The sequence below is a fragment of the Phoxinus phoxinus genome (assembly GCF_949152265.1).
Source record: "Phoxinus phoxinus genome assembly, chromosome: 21".
NCBI lineage: Eukaryota > Metazoa > Chordata > Actinopteri > Cypriniformes > Leuciscidae > Phoxinus > Phoxinus phoxinus.
Genome location: NC_136896.1, coordinates 16,226,712 through 16,249,777, shown reverse-complemented (window position 1 = coordinate 16,249,777; position 23,066 = coordinate 16,226,712). Strand labels below are relative to the sequence as shown.

Genomic DNA, 23,066 nt, shown 5'->3' with positions numbered 1-23,066 from the left:
TCACACATTTATTTACGTGCAGTGAATGAAAGCTAGAGAAAAAATGACTCATGATGTCTGCTGTCTTTTGATCGAGATTAAAATAAGATTTACTTCTCAGATTTTTCCCAGAAGTCATAAATGAAACTGAGCCATAAATATATGAAGTGCCATGACCATTGTTTGATGATACATCATTACAGAGGGAAAGCACCCAGTAGGCTACATAAACGTTTTGGAGAGCGTGGCACATTCAAGTAGGCCTACATTTAACAAGAAAAAAGATGGTAAAGTGTAGCCTAACCTAAATTTATTCACAACGTTTTTAGTTGCCTGTAAGTAAGTAGAAAGACACAGTAGCCTACACAGTCCTCCTGGGGATAAATTAAACTTTAAAATTAAATACAACTTAAATAAAAAATATTTTATAGGCTATAATGTACTTATTTAATATGCCTAAAAAAATGTAGACATTCAAATAACCTACGCACAACAATCATAACATGCATCACCAGGAGTTATTTATTATCCTCTCTTACCTGGGAAAACAAACAAGGACAAGCGCTTCATTTTGATTGCTAATGACGCATCACGGGACGATGGCTTTATGACTCAACCTTTGTCCTTCACTCCTCTTCTCACCGTCCTAAACATGTCGTTTTCTTTGTACACTAGTGTTCAATAGACTTCTGCTTCAGTTGCTTTAACAGAAAATTGATTACACCCATACTGTGTTTATAAGAGCACCTCTATGAGAATATAAGGCCTAAACTCTCGCTCTGACCGTAACTTTGTGAGCAAGCCTTGTGAACTTGCAAATTAGACAGCAAAAAAAAAAAAAAAAGAAGAAAAAAAAAAAAAGAGTCTGCCTCTGATGCCCATACTGTCTTTGTGGGCAGCGCACTAGGGATTGGGACGCGGCCATTGTGTTGTTCATTAACTCGCAACACGCTGAGGTGAGAGCAAAGTGATCAGTGTGTGAAAGTGCGCCTGTCCATGACAAAAGACCAGCTTGGATAAAACAAACTTATTAGTGGTTTCCATTTTTGGGATATTCACATAAATAGGATGAAGTCTGCAGGAAAAAACTCAGGAAAGAACTGGACAATACAAACTTCTGTGAACTGAAACATTATGAAAATCAGTTCTAACTAAACATTGGGCGGCGTCTTTATCTTTCTTCCTCACATTAGACTATGGATTATTATTACATCTGGTTATTTGCATGTCTATCATGGGCATTCCTAAAGCAAAGTCACTTCATGAAAGAGTCTTGTTTTAATGGCACTCTTCTGATGAATGTTATTTTATTGGATGACGACGTGTCGCCCTGGAGTATCAATTTTGTGAAGCCTGCGGTGATGAGGGCTATTGAATCTGATTCTGCGATCAACTCAAAAGATGGTAAAGTATAATCCTAACAAAATTTTATCGATCATGAGGAACAAATCATTACCATCAGAAATTACAGTCTGGTGAAGCCATAATTAAAGGGGTAGTTCACCCAAAAAGAACAATTCTGTTATCGTTTACTCACCCTTAAATTGTTCAAAACCTGTGTTAATTTCTACCTTATGTTGAGCACAAAAGATATTTGGAAGAATATGGAAAACTAAACAGATGCTGGTCCCCATTGACTTCCATATATGAAAAAAAAAATTCCTATGGAAGTCAATGGGGACCAGAAACCATTTTTCTTCAAAATATATTCTTTTTTGTTCAACAGAAGGAAGAAACTCATACAGGTTTAGAACAACTTGAGGGTGAGAAAATGGCATAAGTGTTGGGTGAACCCCTTTAAAGCTATGTAAAACAAACACAAGATTTAGGGACAACTTAATATTGCTTAAATATGAAATTTAGTTATATTTCATATTTCAATCAAAACCATGATTTGAATGGCATTTGTTTCTTTTTCTACTTTTTCAAGGTGTGGATTTATCAGTGAAGTTCAGAGGGTTTCAAACCATTTACTTCTTAAAAAAAGGCTGCACCAGTAGCGCCTGCGAGGGAGTTGAAATTTTAAACGATCTTGCGGTCAGTTTTTTATTTCCTCTGACATACTAGAAGCTACAATATGGGCTATATGAAGTTCACACTGATTGTTGTGATTTCTTTCGTAGTATGCAGGGGAGGAGGGATGTGCTCTACTGGGACCAACCTGCACTTATGCCACTTTCCAAATGGTTGAGTATGTTAGATTTTGCTTTTACAGTTATTTGTCTGTATTGTACATTTCCTTGCTTTCTTGTTTTAGTTCATGCCATCTGCCTCCTTAGGAATCAACTTTAAATCAGTTATAGTAGCCTACTCGCCCCTTGTAAAAATAGAAGTGTATTGATTTTTGAATGTGCATTTAGTGTTCAATTCAATTCAATTCAAATTTATTTGTATTGCGCTTTTCACATATTGTTTCAAAGCAGCTTTACAGAAAATGCATTTCAGAAATGTACATAGAAAAAAATACAGTTAGTTAATCATATTAATTTAGGGCATAACATATCGCCGGCGTTGAGTCGTCTCTTCACAGGCGCTGGGGCATCTGAAGTCTCCATGAGAGGCTGGATAACAGCAAAAAAGCAGATGGGAAATAATTAGCATAGCTGCTGTTCATAATATGAATGCATTTGATCTGATTTAACTGTAGTATAAAAGGTATGAGATGCATTATGTGAATGCTTGGCTAAAGAGATGCGTCTTTAATCTAGTTTTAAGGATTTATGATTTAAGTTCTTTGATTCGTGTTCTTCGAATCTTTAAAACACTGGACTATATGAATAAAATAAAAGTCCACTTAAGTGTACTTAAAGGGAGTACACTTTCATGACTGCTTATTAACACACTTAAGTACACTGTCAAATCAAGAGTTTTACTTGACTAAAATGCAGGTTTGAGCTGTTTTAACTGAAAGCAACTTGCACTGATGTTATCTTAAAATATGACAGTGTCATTGTTTTGTCTCAAGATGCACATTAGTATTGTTTTTTTTCTAACACACGTTAATAAAAGCTACTTAAATGCCCTTATCGAACTAAGGCCCAATCCTGGCTTAATCTATAAGCCCTGTCTGTGAAACCGGGCCATTACGGTTTAGTTATACTTTAAATAATTATTTTAATGTGTTGAATAACATACTAGTGTTACAACTGTAGTGCTTTATTCAGTATTACATTTGAAGTGAATATATTTTAAATGTTCTAAATTTGCACTTCATTATAAATGTGTTGTTACAAATATATTTAAATGCATATTTAAATACATGACATAGAATAGAAATGACATTAAAGTATATTTTAGTTTACCATAAATACTTTTCAGCACATTGAGCGGTGATGTACTTAAAGCCTATTTAAAGGGTTAGTTCACTTCACCCAAAAAAACACTTTCACTAGTTTACTTACACAACTACTTTCAGCCCCAGAAAGGTAGTTGATGCATAATTTAAGTAATCAATGTGACACATATGTGTTGTGTTGACATGACAGCAGGCGTTGTTGAATGAACGTGTATTTGAGATTAATATTTTGTTAATAGGGTGGTAAAAAAAAAAAAAAAAGTTGCGCAAACAAAGCACTCGCGTCGCTTCATGAAATTGAGGTTAAACTGCTGGAGTCACATAAATTACTTTAATGAAGTCTTTGTTACCTTTCTGGGGCTTGGAAGTGGTAGTGGTGTAGACTGTCAATGAAGGGACAGAAAGCTCTCAGATTTCATTAAAAAGATCTTAATTTGTGTTCCGAAGATGAATGAATGTCTTACGGGTTTGGAACGACATGAAGGTGAGTGATTAATGACAGAAATCACTTTCTTTTTTGGGTGGACTAACCCTTTAGGTGGGTAGTAGTGGATAGTGTACTGTTATGTTTATTCATCAGGCAGATACTGTTGACCAGCAAAACTAAAACAAATTGTATTGAGTGACACAAAGTTGTAGTATATGATAGCAACAACAGGAACAACATTTTGACCTCACTGAAAAGATAATGGACCTGTCAGCCTATTTAAGAAAGTGATGTTTCTGGGGCAATTTCAACAAAACGGAGTTTCCTCAACACCTGATATGTGTTCGTTCGACCACTTTTGTAGTTTGGAGATCGGTCTGAACCTCAACATGCCCATCATATCAGCAGGAAGCTTTGGATTGTCTTGTGACTTCAAGAGAGATCTGACTCGCCTTCTGCCTCCAGCGAGAAAAATCTCCCGCTTCTTCTCTTACTTTTGGAATTTCGAAGATTTGATCAAGCCTAAATGGGAAACAGCGTATTTATACAAGAAACTGAATAGCACAGAGGACTGTTTCTGGTTAGTATGTAGTGATATTGTACATTAATAGTTCGCAACAACAGAAGTTTCATGAAGGAATATTCCCTTGTGGCTTTCTGATTTTTGGGTCTTGTCTGTAGGTATATAAATGCTCTTGAAGTGGCTTTAGGCAACTTTTCCACCAGGTTGAAGAAAATAGTGGTTCTACGAAAAGAGGATGAGCTCAGTAATGCTCTGACCAGCCGTGACCGGGAGAGCAATCGTGAGAACTTATTTTATTCGAATGTTTGTAAATGTTTAACTTTATGGTAATTTATAATTAATTTATGGTAATTTATGTGTCACTGGTCAAAATGTTCCACTGGCACATTCAAAAAGTAAACTGTTGAAGTGTGTGTTGTTACTTTATTTCTATTTCACAGTGTTCATTATTTGTGGGACACCTGATGACATCATGGATCTGAAGAACGGCACTATGGAGTTTGATATTGAAACTGTTTTTCTTCTGATTGACCTTTACAAGTCAGTCATTCACTTTCAATTCCTGCTTTCTTTAACCTAGAGCTTTCTATGATATCTACTGATCTTGACTTAACTAAATGTGCATGGATAGCCAGCTAACTGAGATATATATATCTGTGCTAATCTCAAAAAGCCTAATTTAAAGAGTCTAGAAAGACTGGGATTTGTAAGTGAGAAACAATACTAACTTTCTCTCACAGCGACAGATATTATAATGGGCCATCTAACGATGCTATGAAGAATGTCCTGGTGTTAACAATGCCCAACACAAGACAATACACCATTGACACTTCTGGTAACAACACGGTAGGTACCAGATACATTATTGATCTCTGTCCTGACCATTTTGGGAATTACATTTTTCTTGCTATATTTAATTCATAGCTTGCATTTATGTATATTAAATGCACATTTATAAATATCAATCAAGAAATATATTTTATGCACTACCGTTCAAAATATTTTTTTGAAAATAAATGAATACTTTCAGACAAAATGCACTAATCAAAAGTGATTACAGAAGATTTCTATTTGAAATAAATGTTCTTTTGAGCTTTCTATTCATCAAAGAATGCTGAAAACAATTTTTTATCATGGTTTCCACAAAAACATTGATGATAATAATAAGAAATGTTTTTTGAGCTCCAAATCAACCTATTAGAATAATTTCTGAACGGTCATGACACTGAAGAATAGACTTGAGTAATGATGCTGAAAATTCAGTTTTGCATCACAGGAATAAATTACATTTTAAAATATATTAAAATAGAAAGCAGTTTTTTTACCTGTAATAATATTTTACTATTTATACTGTATTTTATATATAAGAAATACAGCACTGGTGAGAATAAGATACTTTTAAAAGATTAAAAAATATCTTACCAATCCCAAGTGTATTTGAATGCTTGTTTCATAAGTTTGCCACAACTGTAAAACAGTCATACCTTTTTAAAATCTGATATAGATAATTTTCACACAATAAATATTAAAATAGTATTAGGGACCAAGCACTGAAAGTGTTTAGGGACCTCTTGAAATCGTTGGCGTTCTTATTATTATTCTTCCATATGGAAGTCTTTGGCAGCCCATAGAACCGCTTGCGGGAAAGTTATGAAATTTGGCACACTGATAGAGGACAGTCAGAACAATCACCATGGCAAATTTGGAGTCTCTAACTCAATCCGTCTAGCGCCACCAACTGTCCAAAGGTTCACTCATGTTTATGCTAATAACTTTTGAACCATAAGGGCTAGAAACAAATTCCCTTTCCGACTGATTCCTTTCCACAATTCAATTGCATCGCATGATGTCATTTTCCGTCATGTAAATCCTTCCGCCATTTAGCATTTTTTTAAAAACCTACTTTTTCGAATTTCACGAAAATTTGACCAGATCTTTCTCTGACCATGCCGACAAAAAGTTATAGAATTCAAGCTGATTCGTCAAACCATTCTTGAATACCACGCAAACTAATACGTAACGCTTGCAAAAACACACGTAAGGCTGTATCTCCGCAACGCTTTATCGTATTCAGACCAAACTTGGTACATGTCATCACAATCATGACTTGAGGCTACATGCTTTGTTTCGGCACAGCGCCACCTACTGGTCCGGAGATACGAAAAATGGCTATTTTTGGTTATAAACTTCTGAACGGTTTGTCCAAAAGTCATAAAAATGGTCTATTCAGGGCGTCATGCCAAGTCGACTGATATCAACTTTTTCCATTTGATAGCCCTTAAAAAACATTTGCCAATACCTTCAAAACGTTTGATCGATCGAGATGAAACCACCGTAGGAAGTTTGGAAACATAGGTCGTTGGCTATACACTAATGCCCAAATATCACAATTTTGATATTAAAGGAGAACTCCGGTCAATTTTAACATTGAGCTCAATTTTTTGTAAATTTGGAGTGCTGTCAATACAGATAACAACGACAAAAATCGGTGTTGCCTACACCGTGTTATCCTCTTTTTAAAATTTGCACCCTATTGACTTGAATGGGGCAAGTTTTAAACCTGCTTTTAGCCTCTTAACATCCTTAATGTTTCATTACAAGTGCCCAGCCATGTTGAGTGATTCCTTCAGAGTGAACACGAGTGAATCTGACTGCAGTAGATGTGAAAGACATGAATAAAAATGATGTTATATCAGCCAGCGCACATACCTGTATTTAGTTCCTGTTTTCGGTCGAAGTCCAAAGTAGTCGATTGTCGAGTTGAAGCGCATAGGTTTAGTTACTTAGATCACGCGCGTGAACTCGACAATCTACTACTTTGGACCTTGACCGAAAACAGGAACTTTTTATTCATATCTTTCACATCTACTGCAGTCAGATTCACTCGTGTTCACTCTGAAGGAATCACTCAACATGGCTGGGCACTTGTAATGAAACATTAAGGATGTTAAGAGGCTAAAAGCAGGTTTAAAACATGCCCCATTCAAGTCAATAGGGTGCAAATTTTAAAAAGAGGATAACACGGTGTAGGCAACACCGATTTTTGTCGTTGTTCTCTGTATTGACAGCACTCCAAATTTACTAAAAATTGAGCTCAATGTTAAAATTGTCCGGAGTTCTCCTTTAAGTGGCAATAAAATCCAATCAAAGTCACCCATGGGTAATTTTTATGCCCTCATACATATCAATGTTTATAACTCCAAAACAAAAATTAGATATTTTCACCAAATTTGACAGACATGTATGGGCACTCTGAGAACACATAAAAAAAGCGGTGGAACTGTGCCACTTGGTGGCGCTATAATAGAACAAAACAAGGACATTGCCATTAATTACAATATAATATCATGATATTAAATGCAACACTTTACGAATGCATTGGTGTACCATTACAAAACTCGGTATGTGTCTAGATAATCCATTAAATCATACTTTTAGTTAGGCTACTGTATATATGATTTTTCAGCCATTTTGCCTAAAATCATCTTTAAATGTCTTTAATTTCTCATTGTTGCAGTTGGTCTGACACTCCCAGCCGTGTTGGCATGTCTTATTGTCTGCTTTGCGCTTGGCCCCCGAAAATTGCTGTAACAGCAATGGAGTGGTGGAGTGATTTTGCAGCAACATTTTAATTTAATTATTGTTAAGGTTGTCAGTTGCACTTATGCAATAAGTAAAAAAAATTTATGATGAAATTTCACAATTTATGTAATGTTATAATATAAAAGAAAGCTTCAAAAATCTGTTTGTTTTGTCATTTTGTAGTGTGTTATTGCAGTGTTCACATTTACATAGTCGTATAGAAGTATTAACTCTCATCTCCTCACTGTTCTGTGTGCAGATGAATGATTATATTGCAGCATATCATGATGCAGTGCTGCTGTTCAGACAGGTGATGAGGAACATCTGGAACACAGCCTTCTCAGAAATCCAGGATATTGAGTCTTTCAGCATGAACTACTTCAGAAACGTGTCTTTCAAAGGTGAAAAGCTTCAGCCATGCCTTATAATGTTGTTGTTGCTTTAGTAGATCCACAAGATAATTAAGATTTGAAAAATCCAAACCACAGGCATAGCAGGAGATTATCAGCTGGATGAATATGGTGACAGGGATCTGATATTTTCTTTGATCTACACTAACACTTACAATGAGGTATGCCACAGATTTCAGACATATCAATCTATTTACAGAAATATATATTTTTAGCAAACTGTTATTAGCAAAATGATTGGACATTAAAACTTACCTCTTCTGTACTTTAGTACAACATTCTTTATAAGTTCAACACTTCCACCAACCACACAGAGCTAATAGACCTCAAACCGTCCTTCATTTGGCCTCAGCCGGGACTGCCTGAAGACCGCCCATCAATAGCTCCAAAAGGTATGAGGATTCCATCACTTTTAAAAATCAAATGATTGTAATTTTAATGGTAAAAAAACTGTACAAATGTTGTGGTAAATCCTCTTATTTGGCTAAAAGAAGTTCCCTTACTCCATATGGTGGAAAACTGTAATAGATCTAATGGGTAATTTCACAGTAAAATGCTGTTAAAAGCTCACTTTTTGCAAGTAAAAATGGTCATCTTATAATTTACAGTGAAAAACCATAACGTACTCGGTTACTAACGTAACCTCGGTTCTCTGAGAGTAGGGAACGAGTATTGCATAGCTAATACACAGTGGGGAAACTCCTTTCCTCTAGAATATTGAAGCTTATATTTTAAAACGCAATGCAGCTACACAACAAGCACCAGCAGAGTGTCTAGCTCGCCCATTGGCTGTGCTGCAGCAACTGCACATCCTATGGTGAAGCGGCTCAGACGCGCAAACCAATTAGGAGCTAGCGCGTCAGAGCCCGCCAGAATGGGCGTGACTTATGCTATAAAAGCTGACCATTTCGCCATAGAATCAGGTTAAATCGACTGAAGCGAAAAACCCGACAAGTGCAATAGTGCAGCAGACTACGCAATACTCGTTCCCTATTCTCAGGGAACCAAGGTTACGTTAGTAACAGAGTACGCTCCCTTTCGAAAAACGGTCACTTCTTATTGCGTAGCTAAATGCTGCACTATTAGCAACTGACTCCGTCCCACTGAGGCATATGCCAGAGAAATGGCATCCACTATCCATCTCGATAGCCTCTGCTTCGTGACCGGTAACCCTTTGGTTCGGCTGCCGAAGCACACAAAGAGATGTTCTGACTGCCTGAACGGTGCAGAACGCTCTTCTGAGGGAGGAAGTGCTGATAACGTAATAACCTGCGCTCTGAACGGAGTTGAGAGCACTTTAGGTACGTAGCCATCTCTCGGTTTGAGAATGACTCTGGAATCACCAACCCCAAACTTCAGGCAGGACGAACCCATGGAAGAGCACCTGCAAATTGTCCACTCGCTTAACTAATGCCAGGGCCAACAGGAGAGCAGTTTTCAGTGAAAGTGGCTTAAGGTCAGCCGACTGAAGCGGCTCAAACGGGGGGCCCTTCAGGGCCTGAAGGACCATGGAGAGGTCCCACCCTGGCATACGGGGTGCTAGAGACAGACTGAACGGTAGGACCGTGTATTGATAAGCCTGCCCCTCGAAGGCGAATCTCAAGAATGGCCTGTGATGGGGCATTATCTGTATATGAAAATAGGCATCTTTCAGATCCACTGTGAAAAACCAATCCCCCGGGCGAACTTGCGCAAGGATTTGTTTGGTAGTTGGCATTCTGAGTGGCTGTCTCATGAGGGCTCTGTTCAGATGTCTGAGGTTTAAAATGGGCCTGGTGCCGCCGTCCTTCTTTGGAAGGAACTAGCGACTGTAAAACCCCGACTGTTTGCAAACCCCGATCTCTATAGCCCCTTTTGCTAGCAGGTTTAGTATTCGGTGCGAAGCACGTGAGCCACGCCGCTTCTCACCGAAGTCTCGACGGCCGCCTGAAAGCGCGTAGGGTCTGCGAGCGAATTGGAGCGAGTAACCTTTAACCTTAAAGGAACACGCCGACTTTTTGGGACTTTAGCTTATTCACCGTATCCCCCAGAGTTAGGTAAGTCCATACATACCCTTCTCATCTCCATGCGTGCTGTAACTCTGACGCACCCACCGCTAGCCTAGCTTAGCACAAAGACTGGAGGTAAACGGCTCCAGCTAGCATACTGCTCCCAATAAATGACAAAATAACGCCAACATTTTCCTATTTACATGTTGTGATTTGTATAGTCACAGCGTGTACAAATAACAAGGTCACATGAGACACAGCCATCTTCTATCCGTATACTGGGAACTATATTCTCAGAAGCCGAAGCACTGTTACTTTGGTTGAGTGATTTTATATATATTGTGATATGTTGTGACACGATATATTGTCACACCCGTAGTTGTAATATGTCATTGTTTCATTCATTTAAATAATATGGTTTTTACTGGAAATTTAAGTTCAATGTGTAAAACCTAAAATATTGCTAAAATTTTAACGGCTATTTTTACAAATAAATAATAATGTTTTTTTTTGTTTAAGCATCAAGCATATTTTGCTGTATATTGTGTAATAATGTAAAAATGTATTATGTATGTATGTATATATATACATACATACAATTTATTTATGTATGTAGTATATGTAATGTATTTATGATTTAAATGAAAACAATATTTATTTATTTATTTATTTATATAGGCATTGAAGTCAACACCATTGTCATAGTTTTGTGCACCGCTGTTGTGGGTGTCATGGGTACACTTGCCTTCATCTTTTACTGGTTAGAGCAATACATTGTTTTTCACTATTATTATATGTCAGTACATATCTTATATGCACATTGTGTATGAAATTGTATGTACCAAGATATTTACAGTCGTTTCTGTATATATTTTAAAGGCAAAATAGATATTACCATCATATACGGAAAAAATGGTCTCACATTTCCTCAGAGCTCATTTCCCCTTTAGAGTTGAATGAGTGGAATATGATCTGTCTGAAGGTAATGCATTGGCATCAACGTCTTTAACTTTTATTATAATGTGTTTTAAAATGTTTGTGATTACTATTTTTTACTGCATTGTATGTTGTGATCAGATCGAGGAAGACTCTACAAAAAATAGCAGGTACATCCTACGCCGTGCACGCTATGATAAAAAGGTACAGTAAATACTCAGTTTTATCCAAAATGATTATTTTTTTCTGAGTTTTTTTTTAATTAGTAGATTTTTTCTTTATAGGTTGTTATCCTTAAGGAGTTAAGGCTCACAGATGGAAGCTTCACTGAAAAACAGAGGATAGAGCTCAATGCGGTAGCAGGATTTCATTCTCTTCGCAGAATAACAAAACACTGACATTGAATCATTTTAAGAGAAAACCTGAGTAACTTTGTGTTGTTCACAATAGATAGATCATAATGCCACTTTCATTTCAGCTCTTGAAAATTGATTATTACAATCTTACCAAATTCTATGGGACAGTCAAATTTGACAATGACTATTTTGGCGTGTTTGAATGTGGAGAAAGAGGATCCCTTAAAGTGAGTATTATAATGAGCCCTGTACTATGACGTAATAAAAAAAAAATCGAATATAGTAAATGAATACTAAAATATGGATTACATTTTTTTTAGCATGTGCTTAATGATAAGATTTCATACCCAGAAGAAACATTCATGGACAGGCAGTTTAAGATCTCTGTCATGTATGACATTGCAAAGGTAATGATTACCTACATTTAGAGTATTTTCTTCAATTATAAATTAGTATTAAAAAATGTGCATATAGGAGCATCTGAATGGATCGTTTAACATCTATTCCAGCTAGACGTGCTATATATGCATGTCATTAATAGTTATGTAAATGTCCTATACTAACACAGATTCTCGTATTAACTTTTTGACCTGCTTTAGGGCATGTCTTATCTCCACACAAGCAACATTGCAGTCCATGGACGTCTTAAATCCACTAACTGTGTGGTTGACAACCGTATGGTTGTGAAGATTGCAGACTTTGGCTTCAATACAATTCTCAGTCCCAGTAAAGGTGAAAGGGTGGTATATTATTATTATTATCTTGACAAAGAACTTCAGTTCTTTCTACACTTCTACGCTTATATTAAAAGGTAGTTCATTTGTTAACCATTTGCTTACGTTAATGTTTACCTATTTGTGTTTCCTCTTCTTTCAGATCTGTGGACGGCTCCTGAACACCTGAGGAAGCAGGGGTTCTCCCAGAAAGGAGATGTGTACAGTTTCGCCATCATTTCCCAGGAGATCATGATGAGGAAGTGCACATTCTACTCAAGGGCCTGCTCTAATCGTGCTGGTGAGACGAGAGTTATAGACAGCTGCACAAAAAATACACAATCATCATCAGTGACACCTACTGGTGTTTTTTTGTTTGTTTGTTTTTTAACAATAAATTAGGACTGCAGCTTAAAAATGAAAAAGTAGCTTATATGTGGGCTGTATACAAAGTTTTTTGAAGAACATTTTACCACAAAATATGAGATTCAAAATATGTTGATTTACCTGTTGTTTACAAAAACATGGTGCAAATTAAAAAATAAATAAATAAATGTACATGCTTTCATCATGTGCCGTGACCTATGCTGCACATACATATTTTCAGTTGTTTATGACTGCTTATAGCAAGTCATTTTATAGAGATTGTGTTTTTGTTTTTTAGATCAGGCATATTTTAGAAAAGGTTTTCATTTGCTTTAATGTTGTCGTTTTTTTTCACTGTAAGAACAGCAGGACATTTGATCTTGACATGAACAATTTGATCTTTATTTGATATTGTTTTCCTTGTCTCTCTCACCACCTTTGTATTTATTTGAAGCTCTTGTTCTTCTCTTGTCTTTTAGTACTTTAGTCTCAGACATTGAGAGGGAGACCATCCTCTAGGTTCTTTATAACTTAAGCCCTTTTCACACAACGCATTGATCCCAGAAAATTGCTATAAAAATGCCATAGTGCCTTCTGTGTGAACGCAAACACGTCCCGGGATTGAGTCCGGCATCGATCCCGGGATGGGGACCTAGTAACATTGATTTTGCTGCTGCATTTAGGCTCCTGTATGTGCATCATTTTCCCTATTGTTGGTGGTGGAGTAACATTTGCTGTCTGCTCTATCTTTGTAAATTCATCTTGTTTAGTTGTCTTTCAGGCTTTATCTTTATCTATGTCTTTATCTTTATCTGTCTTTATCTACTCTTTTTTCCGCATCAGTGTTTTCCTCCTGAACTCAACTGCACCAGACTGATGCTCATCATTCCAATTTATCGTGGGCCGAGTATTACGATATTATAGTCTGACACAGTGTTTTGTAATGCAGTGTCTTATTACTGACACAGTGTTTTGTAATGGAATTCCAAATACCAGCAGCCATTACGCCAAGGAACCATGGTTATAGTCATAACCTGAGATGTTCCCTTTCGAAGTGGAGCTCAACACTGCATCTTGAATCGACGCTATGGGGAACAAATACCCACTGCGCCATGTCACGGGGATGCCTGTCTCAATGGGTGAGAATATGCTCTATCACAGAGGGCATATCATACATTGACTCAACAGATAATTTTAGCTGGAGTCAGAGCGCAAATCCAGGCTGCGTCCATAAAAAGATGTACATGTATCGTCTGATGTACAAGATATTCCAGGTTCTATGCCTTCATAGCAAGTGAAAACCTGGCCTATACAACCTTCCTCTCTCTCCTGTGGGTTATTCTAGCCCTGAAAGCAGAACTCTAAGGAATAAAAAATGGCTCAGCTGTGACAGCCTCTTAGGCCTAAAACAGCTCTTAGGGAATAATTGCCACAGGGAGAAATATGTCACTGTCGAACTTGGCCATTATCACTATCACTGGGAAACCACAGGGGTGCTGCAGCTCTGCTTAATTATTAAACCTATATCAAAAAAGGGGTAGCACTCACATCTTGCTTGCATTGTGCTATAGGCGGTGTCTAGTTTTTTTGTTTTTTTTGCGCTTGCCGTAGTGACAGATATCAAGGAGAGACTAGGAGAACTTCCTTGACTCGTAGCATTGTCAACCCACGTAATAGTTAAACAGGTATCTGATGACTCCCTTCCCTGGGGTATACGAATGCCCCTACTTAAAAACCCAATGGTAGTTATAGAGGGGAAGCAAACTAAATAGAAGGAATATAGTGCCAAATCATATTTACCCAAACTATTGTTACTATCATTACAGAGGGTTAACTAAACAGAGGAATGCAATTGCCCAATCATTTAGTTCAGTTCACTCAACTCTGAGGGTAAATAATAATATGCCACCAGGGGGGAGCAGTCCTACTCCACAACCGTCATAGCTGCGGAGGGAAACGATGAAGCAGATTTTCTTTTACACAAATAATATGAGGGGGAGGCAGGAGGAAGGAGGAGGAAAGATGTTAATTCTCCTCAGCAGTTCGGTCTTGTGTTTTAACAATCCGCTTTTTATTAATAAACTCTTTCAGGTCTTTCCTCTTCCTTCTAGCACTTCTTGTCCTCTGTGCTCTACTCATTGCAGAAGGAGGAGCACGAGTGGTTACACACTCCCTCGGATCTTGCCTCCAGTCCTCAGACTGTGACGGGCCAGGATCCCCAGAGGCTTTAGGCAGGGATCTGGATTGGTATGGGATGTACTTCCTGAATGCTGCCAATTGCGCCCTTGCCTCTCTAAACTTCCCAACCAACTACAGTCGTGCCGAAAAGTTCAGAAGGCGAGACTGGGGCATCAAGAGGAAAATTCCTATTTTTTTCCCTGATGTCCACCAGGTTCAGCCATAGATGCTTCTCCGTAACCACCATTGCCGTCATTGAGCGAATGATAGCAGTTGCTGTTTAGTTTGGTCTGTGTTGCAGCGCAGCTCTGCAACCACTTCAGGGGACAATCCCTGATCCAAATCCAAATCCCTTAGCAGATCCACCTGGTAGGCTTGCTGCACTGCCATGGTGTGCAAAGATCCACTGGCCTGACCTGCCTGCACATACTCCCTGCCATTCAAGGTGTTCTTGGATGGCAGGGCAGGAGCCTTCAAAGAGTATAACTCACCCTTCGAGAGATAGCTCACAATAGTCTCTTCAACACAGTCTCTCCTCACATATCCCCATTCACCTAATTTTTCCTGTGGCGGGAGGAGCCAACGACAGACACAGTGGGAGGAGTGTCAGGCCGCAGAGAGGCGTTTATTAACATAAACAAACATAAAATGTCCAAAAATGGGGAAATAAGGTATTCAAATAAAAAGGGGATCTGGTGTCCTCGTCGTGCTGGGGAAACGTGAAGGATGGGTATAGTGATCAGATAGGATGGGTCTAGGTAAGGAGGCGGTGTCCGGCAGTCGCATGCGCTTCACTCTCTCTTCGGTCTGAGGTGGCGGCTTCGTCACAGCGGCTCGTCCTCTTTAGGCCACAACAACTAAGGGGAATAGCGGCCCGACATTCTAGCCTGTCAGCACCGTTTTGCATGGTTCTCCCATCCGTACCGTGGGTCCGGCGACTCACGTCTATGGCAGCGTGGGTGTGTGCATGCACAGGAAAAGAGACTGGTCTCTCAAGTTCCCACTCCCGTCGGGAACCTGGCTAAGGGCGAGTTAAGGGACGGGGTGGAGTTGATCATAAGGGAGAGGCAGCAGTTCCGTCACATTCCACATTCGCGTAGTTCGAAATTTGAAAAGGTTGAATGCGAGCTGAATATGTTTTTTTTCAACGACAGCTGCGTGGAGTTCGGGAAGGCTAATAGGTGAAGGGCAATTATGACCTGACAGGAAGCGCTCGTCCAGCCTGCCACAATCGACTTCCTGTTTCTCACGCCCACAAGCCAGATACAATCTGGTTGTGGTGTGTGTCATGACGTCCAACAGTGCCTTCACTACGTGGTAGCTAAACAAACGGCTCCTGAAGACAAAAAAGCTGATGATGTGTATCACTTATACTTCCTGACGTTTGGCTAATGACCTCAAGGACTGTCGCCAGCCAATGAAATTGGAGTGTGTTCACACATGCTCCGGACGCCAGTTCCGCTGATGGTTCCCATCGCCGACTTTCCCATAGCGTCGATCCAAAATGCAGTGTTGTTCCACTTCAAAAGGGAACTGACAAAGTAACTCCAATGACAGTTACAATTACATTAAAATTGTTATTCATGAATAATCTTCCCAATCCAGTGGGCTGTGGTCATTGACTCTCATTGAATTCAAGAACTGGATTAGTCCGATTTGTCATTCAGAACTATTTTGTAATACTTCATTTGCACTTGTACTGAATACTTAATTTAAAGAAAGATTAATTCATTCATGATCATTCCAATATGTGAAGGAAAAAAATGACTTAAATTTCAATGACATGCTTCAAAAGGCTTGGAATATGTTGCACAAGAAATACTTATATGATATTTTTATGGTGCTTGTTTTGTCATTTTGGAGTCTGACAGGCCATGTCCTCATTCACTTATATCTATTGGAACGAGCAACCAGGATATTTGTGAATAAATCACCTTTTGTGTTCCACAGAAAATTCAGACAGATTTGGAATGTTTAAATTTTTTGGTGAATTATTTATTTAACTAAACTACTTTCTTTACCAGAGAAGCTAGCCAGAGTGCAATACCCTAGTACGAACTCTTTCTTCAGACCAGATCTAAATTTTGAGAACACCAGTGAAAGAGAACAAGAGGTATGTATGCATTTGTTTGACTCATACACAAATGGTAAATGGTAAATGGACTGCATTTATATAGCGCTTTCATAGACCCATGGCCACCAAAGCGCTTTACAATTTGCCTCTCATTCACCCATTCACTCATACATTCATACACCGACGGCGGTGTCAGCCGTGCAAGGCGCCACTCAGCTCGTCGGGAATGGTTATTTGTACTAATAGCAGCCAAACAGTTCTGCACAGAAGCCTAAACATATGGGTAATTTACATTAAATACGTTTGGAAAGGTTCCATGTTCTGTGGTGTGACATGTTATACTTCACTAAAACTATAGTACTTGTCAAAAGTTTGAAAACATTACAAAATATATGTTTTTGAAAGAAGTCTCTTATGTTCACCAAGGCTGCATTTATTTAATAAAAAATACAGTAAAAAAACAGTAATATTGTGTTTTCAAATTTCAAATAAAAAAATGTAATCAATGTCTGTGATGCAAAGCTGAATTGACTCCGGTCTTCAGTGTCACATGATCCTTCAGAAGTCATTCTAATATGCTGATTTGGTGCTCAAGAAACATTTATTATTAAAAACGATGTTGAAAACAGTTTTTAAAAAGAGAGAAATTAATACTTTTATTAATCAAGGATGTATTAAATTAATCAAAAGTGACAGTGGAGACATTTACAATGTTACAAAATATTTCTGATTAATAAATGGTTTAATAAATGCAAATAGATTATGTTCATTGAACTCTATTCATCAGAGAATCCTGAAAAAAAGTATCACCATTTTCACAAAAATGTTAAGCAGCACAACAGTTTTCAACATTGATTATAATCATAAATGTTACCTGAGAACCAAATCGGCATATTAGAATGATTTATGAAAGGATCATGAAGAATCATCAGGAATAAATTGTATATTCAAATAGAAAACAGTTATTTTAATTCTTAATTTGTTCTTCTTTTTTCTGTATTATTGATTAAATAAATGCAGTCATGTTGAGCATAAGAGAGTTCTTTAAAAAACATGAAAAATTGTCATGTTTCCAAAGTTTTGACAAGTATATAAATTTTATATAAAAAGTACCCAGTAATCGGTTTCTCCAGGTGTGCATGCTGATCAGAAATTGTTGGGACGAGGACCCAGACAGAAGACCAGACTTCAAGAAGATAGAAATCACCCTATGGAAGATTGTCAGGTCACTTTTAAATGTTTTTGTTCGACATTGAGAAATCTTAAATGACTGGCAGACAAAGAAGAAATAAATACAAATGAAATTAGACCATTAGCAAGCATGATGACCATCTGAAAATCTAAATGAAAAGAGTCATGATTGAAATCTCTCTAATACATGATTTTCTGATTTGGTTATGAAGTCAGGACAACCAGGAACATGAGAGCTACATGGAGAATCTGATCCGCCGGCTGCAGATGTATTCCCGTAACCTGGAGCGGCTGGTTGAGGAACGCACAGCTCTGTACAAGGCTGAGAGAGACAGAGCGGACTGCCTAAACTTCATGCTTCTGCCTGGGTCTGAACACACGAACATAAGAACACCGCAGAATCTTCTTGTGATCATTATTAGATAGGCACACTGATTATTGACCAGTATTAGTAAATATTTCATTGAAGAAATGCTAATTATCCCTATTTTTACATTTAGATTATCCTTGCTGTCGTTTAATGCTCAATTAATGTTAATATTTAATGGACAATTCTCTTACATCACAATAGGGAAGTAACAGCAATTGCAAAAAAAATTTTCATGCTGAATTTATTCAGTCATTTAGTCAATTAATAACACTATTAAATGTAGCTTAGCAATTTTTATACTGTACATTATGATTTTATGATGCCTAAATGCATTTCTAGCATTTAAAAACTAGTTTTTCACATCTTCTTTTTGACTATTTATATCATTACTGCCAAGTAATTAAATCATTAACCCTTGTCTTTTTTTTTTTTTGCAGACCAGTTGTGCGCTCTCTGAAGGAAACAGGAAAAGTGGAGCCTGAGCTCTTTGACGAAGTCACCATCTACTTCAGTGACATTGTGGGATTCACCACACTGTGCCACTTCAGCACACCTATGGAGGTGGTGGACATGCTCAATGACATCTACAAAAACTTTGACAGCATCCTTGACAATCACGATGTCTATAAGGTATTTCAATTCACTATAGTACCCAGTATCAGAGAAGGCTTTTACAATGCCTCAGTAATTCAAGGCGATGTGTCTGTGTGTCTATTTCAAGGTAGAGACGATTGGTGATGCATACATGGTGGTGTCTGGTCTTCCTCGACGCAATGGGAACAGACATGCAATGGATATCTGCTTCATGGCACTGGACATCTTGGCCTTCATGGGCACATTCCAGTTGCGCCATCTCCCTGGGATGCCCGTGTGGATTCGCATTGGTGTGCATTCAGGTAACGGCCAGTCATTCATTGTACTCTGCTCAACAGTGCGGCCTTATAAACTGTTAGATTAAAGTTTTCAAGTATTGCTGAGGGCATTTCTTAAAGGATAATTCCGGTATTTAACACCTTGAGTCTATATTGTAGTTTGTTTTGGATGAACAAGAGTGGTGGACAACATTTTTTTGACAATGGTTCCTCTCTCGAGTTTTTGACTATAAAAGAATTGGCCATGGACCCTTTTAACATTGGAGTCAATGGGCATGTCCGAAAATGTCATTAACACAACCTTTAACATTAGTTTTCAAAACTGTTAAACTCACCGAGTGATTAGTGATGTTAGTTGATGTTCCAGAAACAAAAAGTGTTGCGAAATACAGTTTCTGTCGTGTTTTATTCGTCATTTTGTAAAATCCCATTGAATTCTGTTGAAGGACTGAGTGCTCGTTAATATAAATGCGCTACCGGAAACGGAAAGGGGGCTGTTTACATTTGGTCGATGTAGTCTTTTTGCTCGCTTCCGTTTCTCATAAGGCTAGCGAGCAGAGCAACTGTGCTCCGGGAGAGTAAGCGAAATAAACAAACAAAACCTTGAAAATATTGAAAGACGTGACCACTGACCAGTGCAATTGAACTCGACTGTGACCGTGAGTGTCCCGCGAGACATAAACATCGGTTATCGCCATCAAGTGGTCGGGAGTGTGCTAACGCTTCAGATTCAAATATTGAGCGGAAGTTACACGGTTGTGAAGTGTCTGAAAAAATAGTTCCACTATAGCAAAATAAACGGATTGGAATCATATATTGCGACGATATATTGTTTATAATCATCAACGAACACCACTAACCACTCGGTGAGTTTAACAGTTTTGTAAACGAACATTATTGGCTGTTTTAATGACATTTTCGGACATGGCCATTGACTCCAATGTTAAATGGGTCCATGGCCAATTCTATTATAGTCAAAAACTCGAGAGAGGAACCATTGTCAAAAAAAATTTGTCAACCACTCTTGTTCATCCAAAACAAACTACAATATAGACTCAAGGTGTTAAATACCGGAATTATCCTTTAATAGGGGCTTTTAAACTGGAGGAACCTTTTTATAGTTCCTAGAACTATTGGCGGAAGTATCAGAATTTTGGCGTGTTCGCGCCGCAGGAACAATGAACGATTTTAGTTCTAGGAACTCCTTTTGGAGGAACTAATTTAGCTCCTACTTCAGAGTAGGTTCTAAACCAGCACTATAGGAACTACCAGTGACATTAGTGTTCGCTGATTGACCGAACGCACGCGAAACATCAGCACCCGACATTTAAAAAAAAAAAAGCTATGTAAACGCACAGATTATAGCCTATTTTATTCCAGAAACTAACTCTACGAACATGAAAACAGTGATAGATGTTAACCTTTACGCTAAGGAAAAAATCCAATACAACTTTGAGGGGACCGAGAGAAACATGATTATGTATTTCTGCTCAGCTAGCAACACTGGACATCAGCCACACGGCATACGCTAATACATTTTCAGCATCACCTCTTCTGTTACAGAGTCTGAAATGGTTCGATAATGAATCGGTCTCTCTAAACACCTTTCCCGTGAGCCTCTGCTCTGATTGGTCAGATGGCCCAGTCTGTTGTGATTGGTCTACCGCTTACAGCGTGTGTTGGAAATGAAATACCCATTACCATATCTGAATTTCAGCTCTGAGGCTTCCTCAGCACTATTATACACAGTGATGATGGTGTCAATTGAACCCGAGTACTCATTATTTGGAAGTGCATGCTAAGTTCGTGCAGGAAGTAAGACTGGATTTACTGAGTTGTTTCAGGCCTTTCAGATTCGGTTCTATCTTTTGGCAGACAATAATTCCATTTATCATGCATTTTGACCTTTTATGTTCACAAACAGCAATATAACACACTACATGAAAGGTAATATCCGAAAAAATATGTTTTATTAACAATGTTCGGGAGGAACACGTTCAAATGATCTATCCAATCAGCAAGAGAGGATCGGCCTATATATATATATATATATATATATATATATATATAATATATATATATACACGCAGCCGACTCACCTATATTCCTCATCAGTTTTCAGCATCCTTCCGACTCCTCACTCTTTACTGTTTCCTATCACAACCAGAGATACGGAGGAGTACTCTGGGTTCGGGCCAAAATACAGATTTCGGAGCCCTCGGACAGCAACCCAAATGCGCATACTCTTTTACTCGATCTGTGCCGAAGTGTGAACTCGAGAAATGCTAGGGTCAGAGAAAGGGTGGAAAATGATTGTAAAAAAAAATAATTATTTGTTTTTTGGTGGAAAAAATAAGTAGACCTTAGGAAAAATATAAAATCTACAATATAACCCCTTAGCTGGTATTTTTTTTATGTTGCATGTGCACAGGGCCCTGTGCTGCTGGTGTAGTGGGAATTAAGATGCCCAGATACTGCCTGTTTGGAGACACTGTGAACACGGCATCTCGTATGGAGTCCACAGGTCTACGTGAGTAGTGCTGCCTTTCAAAACCTACACTACCGTTCAACATTGATAATAATAAGAAATATTTCTTGAGCACCAAATCAGCCTATTAGAGTGATTTCTGAAGAATCATGTGACACTGAACTGAAGCAACGGCTGCTGAAAATTCAGTTTTGCCATCAAAGGAATATTTCACAATATTGCTGTTTTTACTGTACTTTTTCAAATAAATGCAGCCTTGGTGACCATAAGACTTCTTTTAAAACCATTATAAACTTTTTACCAAAATTTTGAACGGTACTGTAAATCAGTTCACTAGATTTCCCCAACTAAAGCATTGTGAGTAATCCAACTGTTTAATCTATATTTTATTCTATATTCATCTCCTCAACCCAGCTCTACGAATCCATGTGAGTCAGTCGACTATCAACATTCTCCAGCGCACAGACTGCAAGTTTGAGTATGAAAAGAGAGGAGAAACTTACTTAAAGGTAGTGATTTCACTAACATTCTTTTGATAATTGTCCTCATCAATGTTATTTTTGTATTATACATATACACAATTTTTCATCTAATATATATATATTATTTCATCTTGATTTCGCTGAATGAAAATGATTTGTAATAGTTTTAGTTACAATAACAGCGCCGGTCTTCATATACACTACAGGGTAAAGGAAAAGAGACAACATACTGGTTGACGGGAGTTACAGGGAAAAATTATAATCTGCCAACGCCTCCGACAGCGTGAGTGTCACATTTTATGATCCTTACTGTTCCTAATAACTAGTCTGTGAATTCATTACTTGTCTGTGATGTACTTTAAAAAAGATTTCATTATTGTGAACCGTCCTCCTGGCAGTGAAAACTTCCAGAATCTGCAGCAGGACCTGTCTGAAATGATAAAGACGTGCCTGGAGAAGCGGCCCTGCAGCCTGTGGAAGAGAAAGACCCTGTCGGCACGTCACAGGAAGCCCATAGTGGACGTGGAGTGCACAGAACTGCCAGAGTATCTCCACCTGGCCACCGGTGACAGTCTAAGCACATACCTGTAACCCCAACCCTGAACATGACACTAACACAGCATCAGCAACTAGACCAAAAGCCTGATGACAGAACTGGATTTTCATTGAAAGCACTGCAAAATGTAAATACTGTATATTAGGATGTATATGAAAAAAAGCATTTGTACTTAGTGTTATAGCATTATCTAACATTAGCATTAATAGTTGTTAATAAGTGTTGTAGATCTCAGCTTAGGTTTTAGCATGAGAGTGTAACAGTGTTTTACAGGAAAGAT

The 23,066-nt window shown here is 38.1% G+C and overlaps 1 protein-coding gene across 2 annotated transcripts; it reads left to right on the top strand.

The window, feature by feature from the left end:
• Positions 1-892: 892 nt before the first annotated feature.
• On the top strand, positions 893-22,913 carry gucy2cb (guanylate cyclase 2Cb). 2 transcript variants are annotated; one of them, XM_079596316.1, is made up of 27 exons: positions 893-1,383; positions 1,910-2,016; positions 2,103-2,170; positions 4,066-4,281; positions 4,383-4,504; positions 4,665-4,764; positions 4,965-5,070; positions 8,066-8,207; positions 8,295-8,377; positions 8,488-8,608; positions 10,883-10,964; positions 11,084-11,186; positions 11,282-11,344; positions 11,425-11,496; positions 11,619-11,723; positions 11,817-11,903; positions 12,096-12,228; positions 12,373-12,510; positions 16,778-16,866; positions 17,961-18,052; positions 18,231-18,386; positions 18,826-19,018; positions 19,110-19,284; positions 21,692-21,790; positions 22,163-22,257; positions 22,437-22,513; positions 22,629-22,913. In XM_079596316.1, the coding sequence occupies exons 1-27, from the start codon at positions 1,176-1,178 to the stop codon at positions 22,819-22,821; spliced, it is 3,225 nt and encodes a 1,074-aa protein (XP_079452442.1). In that variant the 5' UTR covers positions 893-1,175; the 3' UTR covers positions 22,822-22,913. The 2 variants fall into 2 exon arrangements, with proteins under 2 accessions (XP_079452442.1, XP_079452443.1); XM_079596317.1 differs by having other exon boundaries at positions 1,372-1,383; positions 2,103-2,165.
• The last annotated feature ends 153 nt before the right edge of the window (positions 22,914-23,066 follow it).

What these genes read in the sequence shown, in the direction of transcription:
- gucy2cb (XM_079596316.1), top strand. Translation starts at nt 1,176, where the DNA reads ATGGATTATTATTACATCTGGTTATTTGCATGTCTATCATGGGCATTC. An exon ending in CCAGTGAAAGAGAACAAGAG is followed by an intron (nt 16,867 to 17,960) that starts GTATGTATGCAT and finishes CGGTTTCTCCAG; the next exon opens with GTGTGCATGCTGATCAGAAA. An exon ending in TATGGAGTCCACAGGTCTAC is followed by an intron (nt 21,791 to 22,162) that starts GTGAGTAGTGCT and finishes TCCTCAACCCAG; the next exon opens with CTCTACGAATCCATGTGAGT.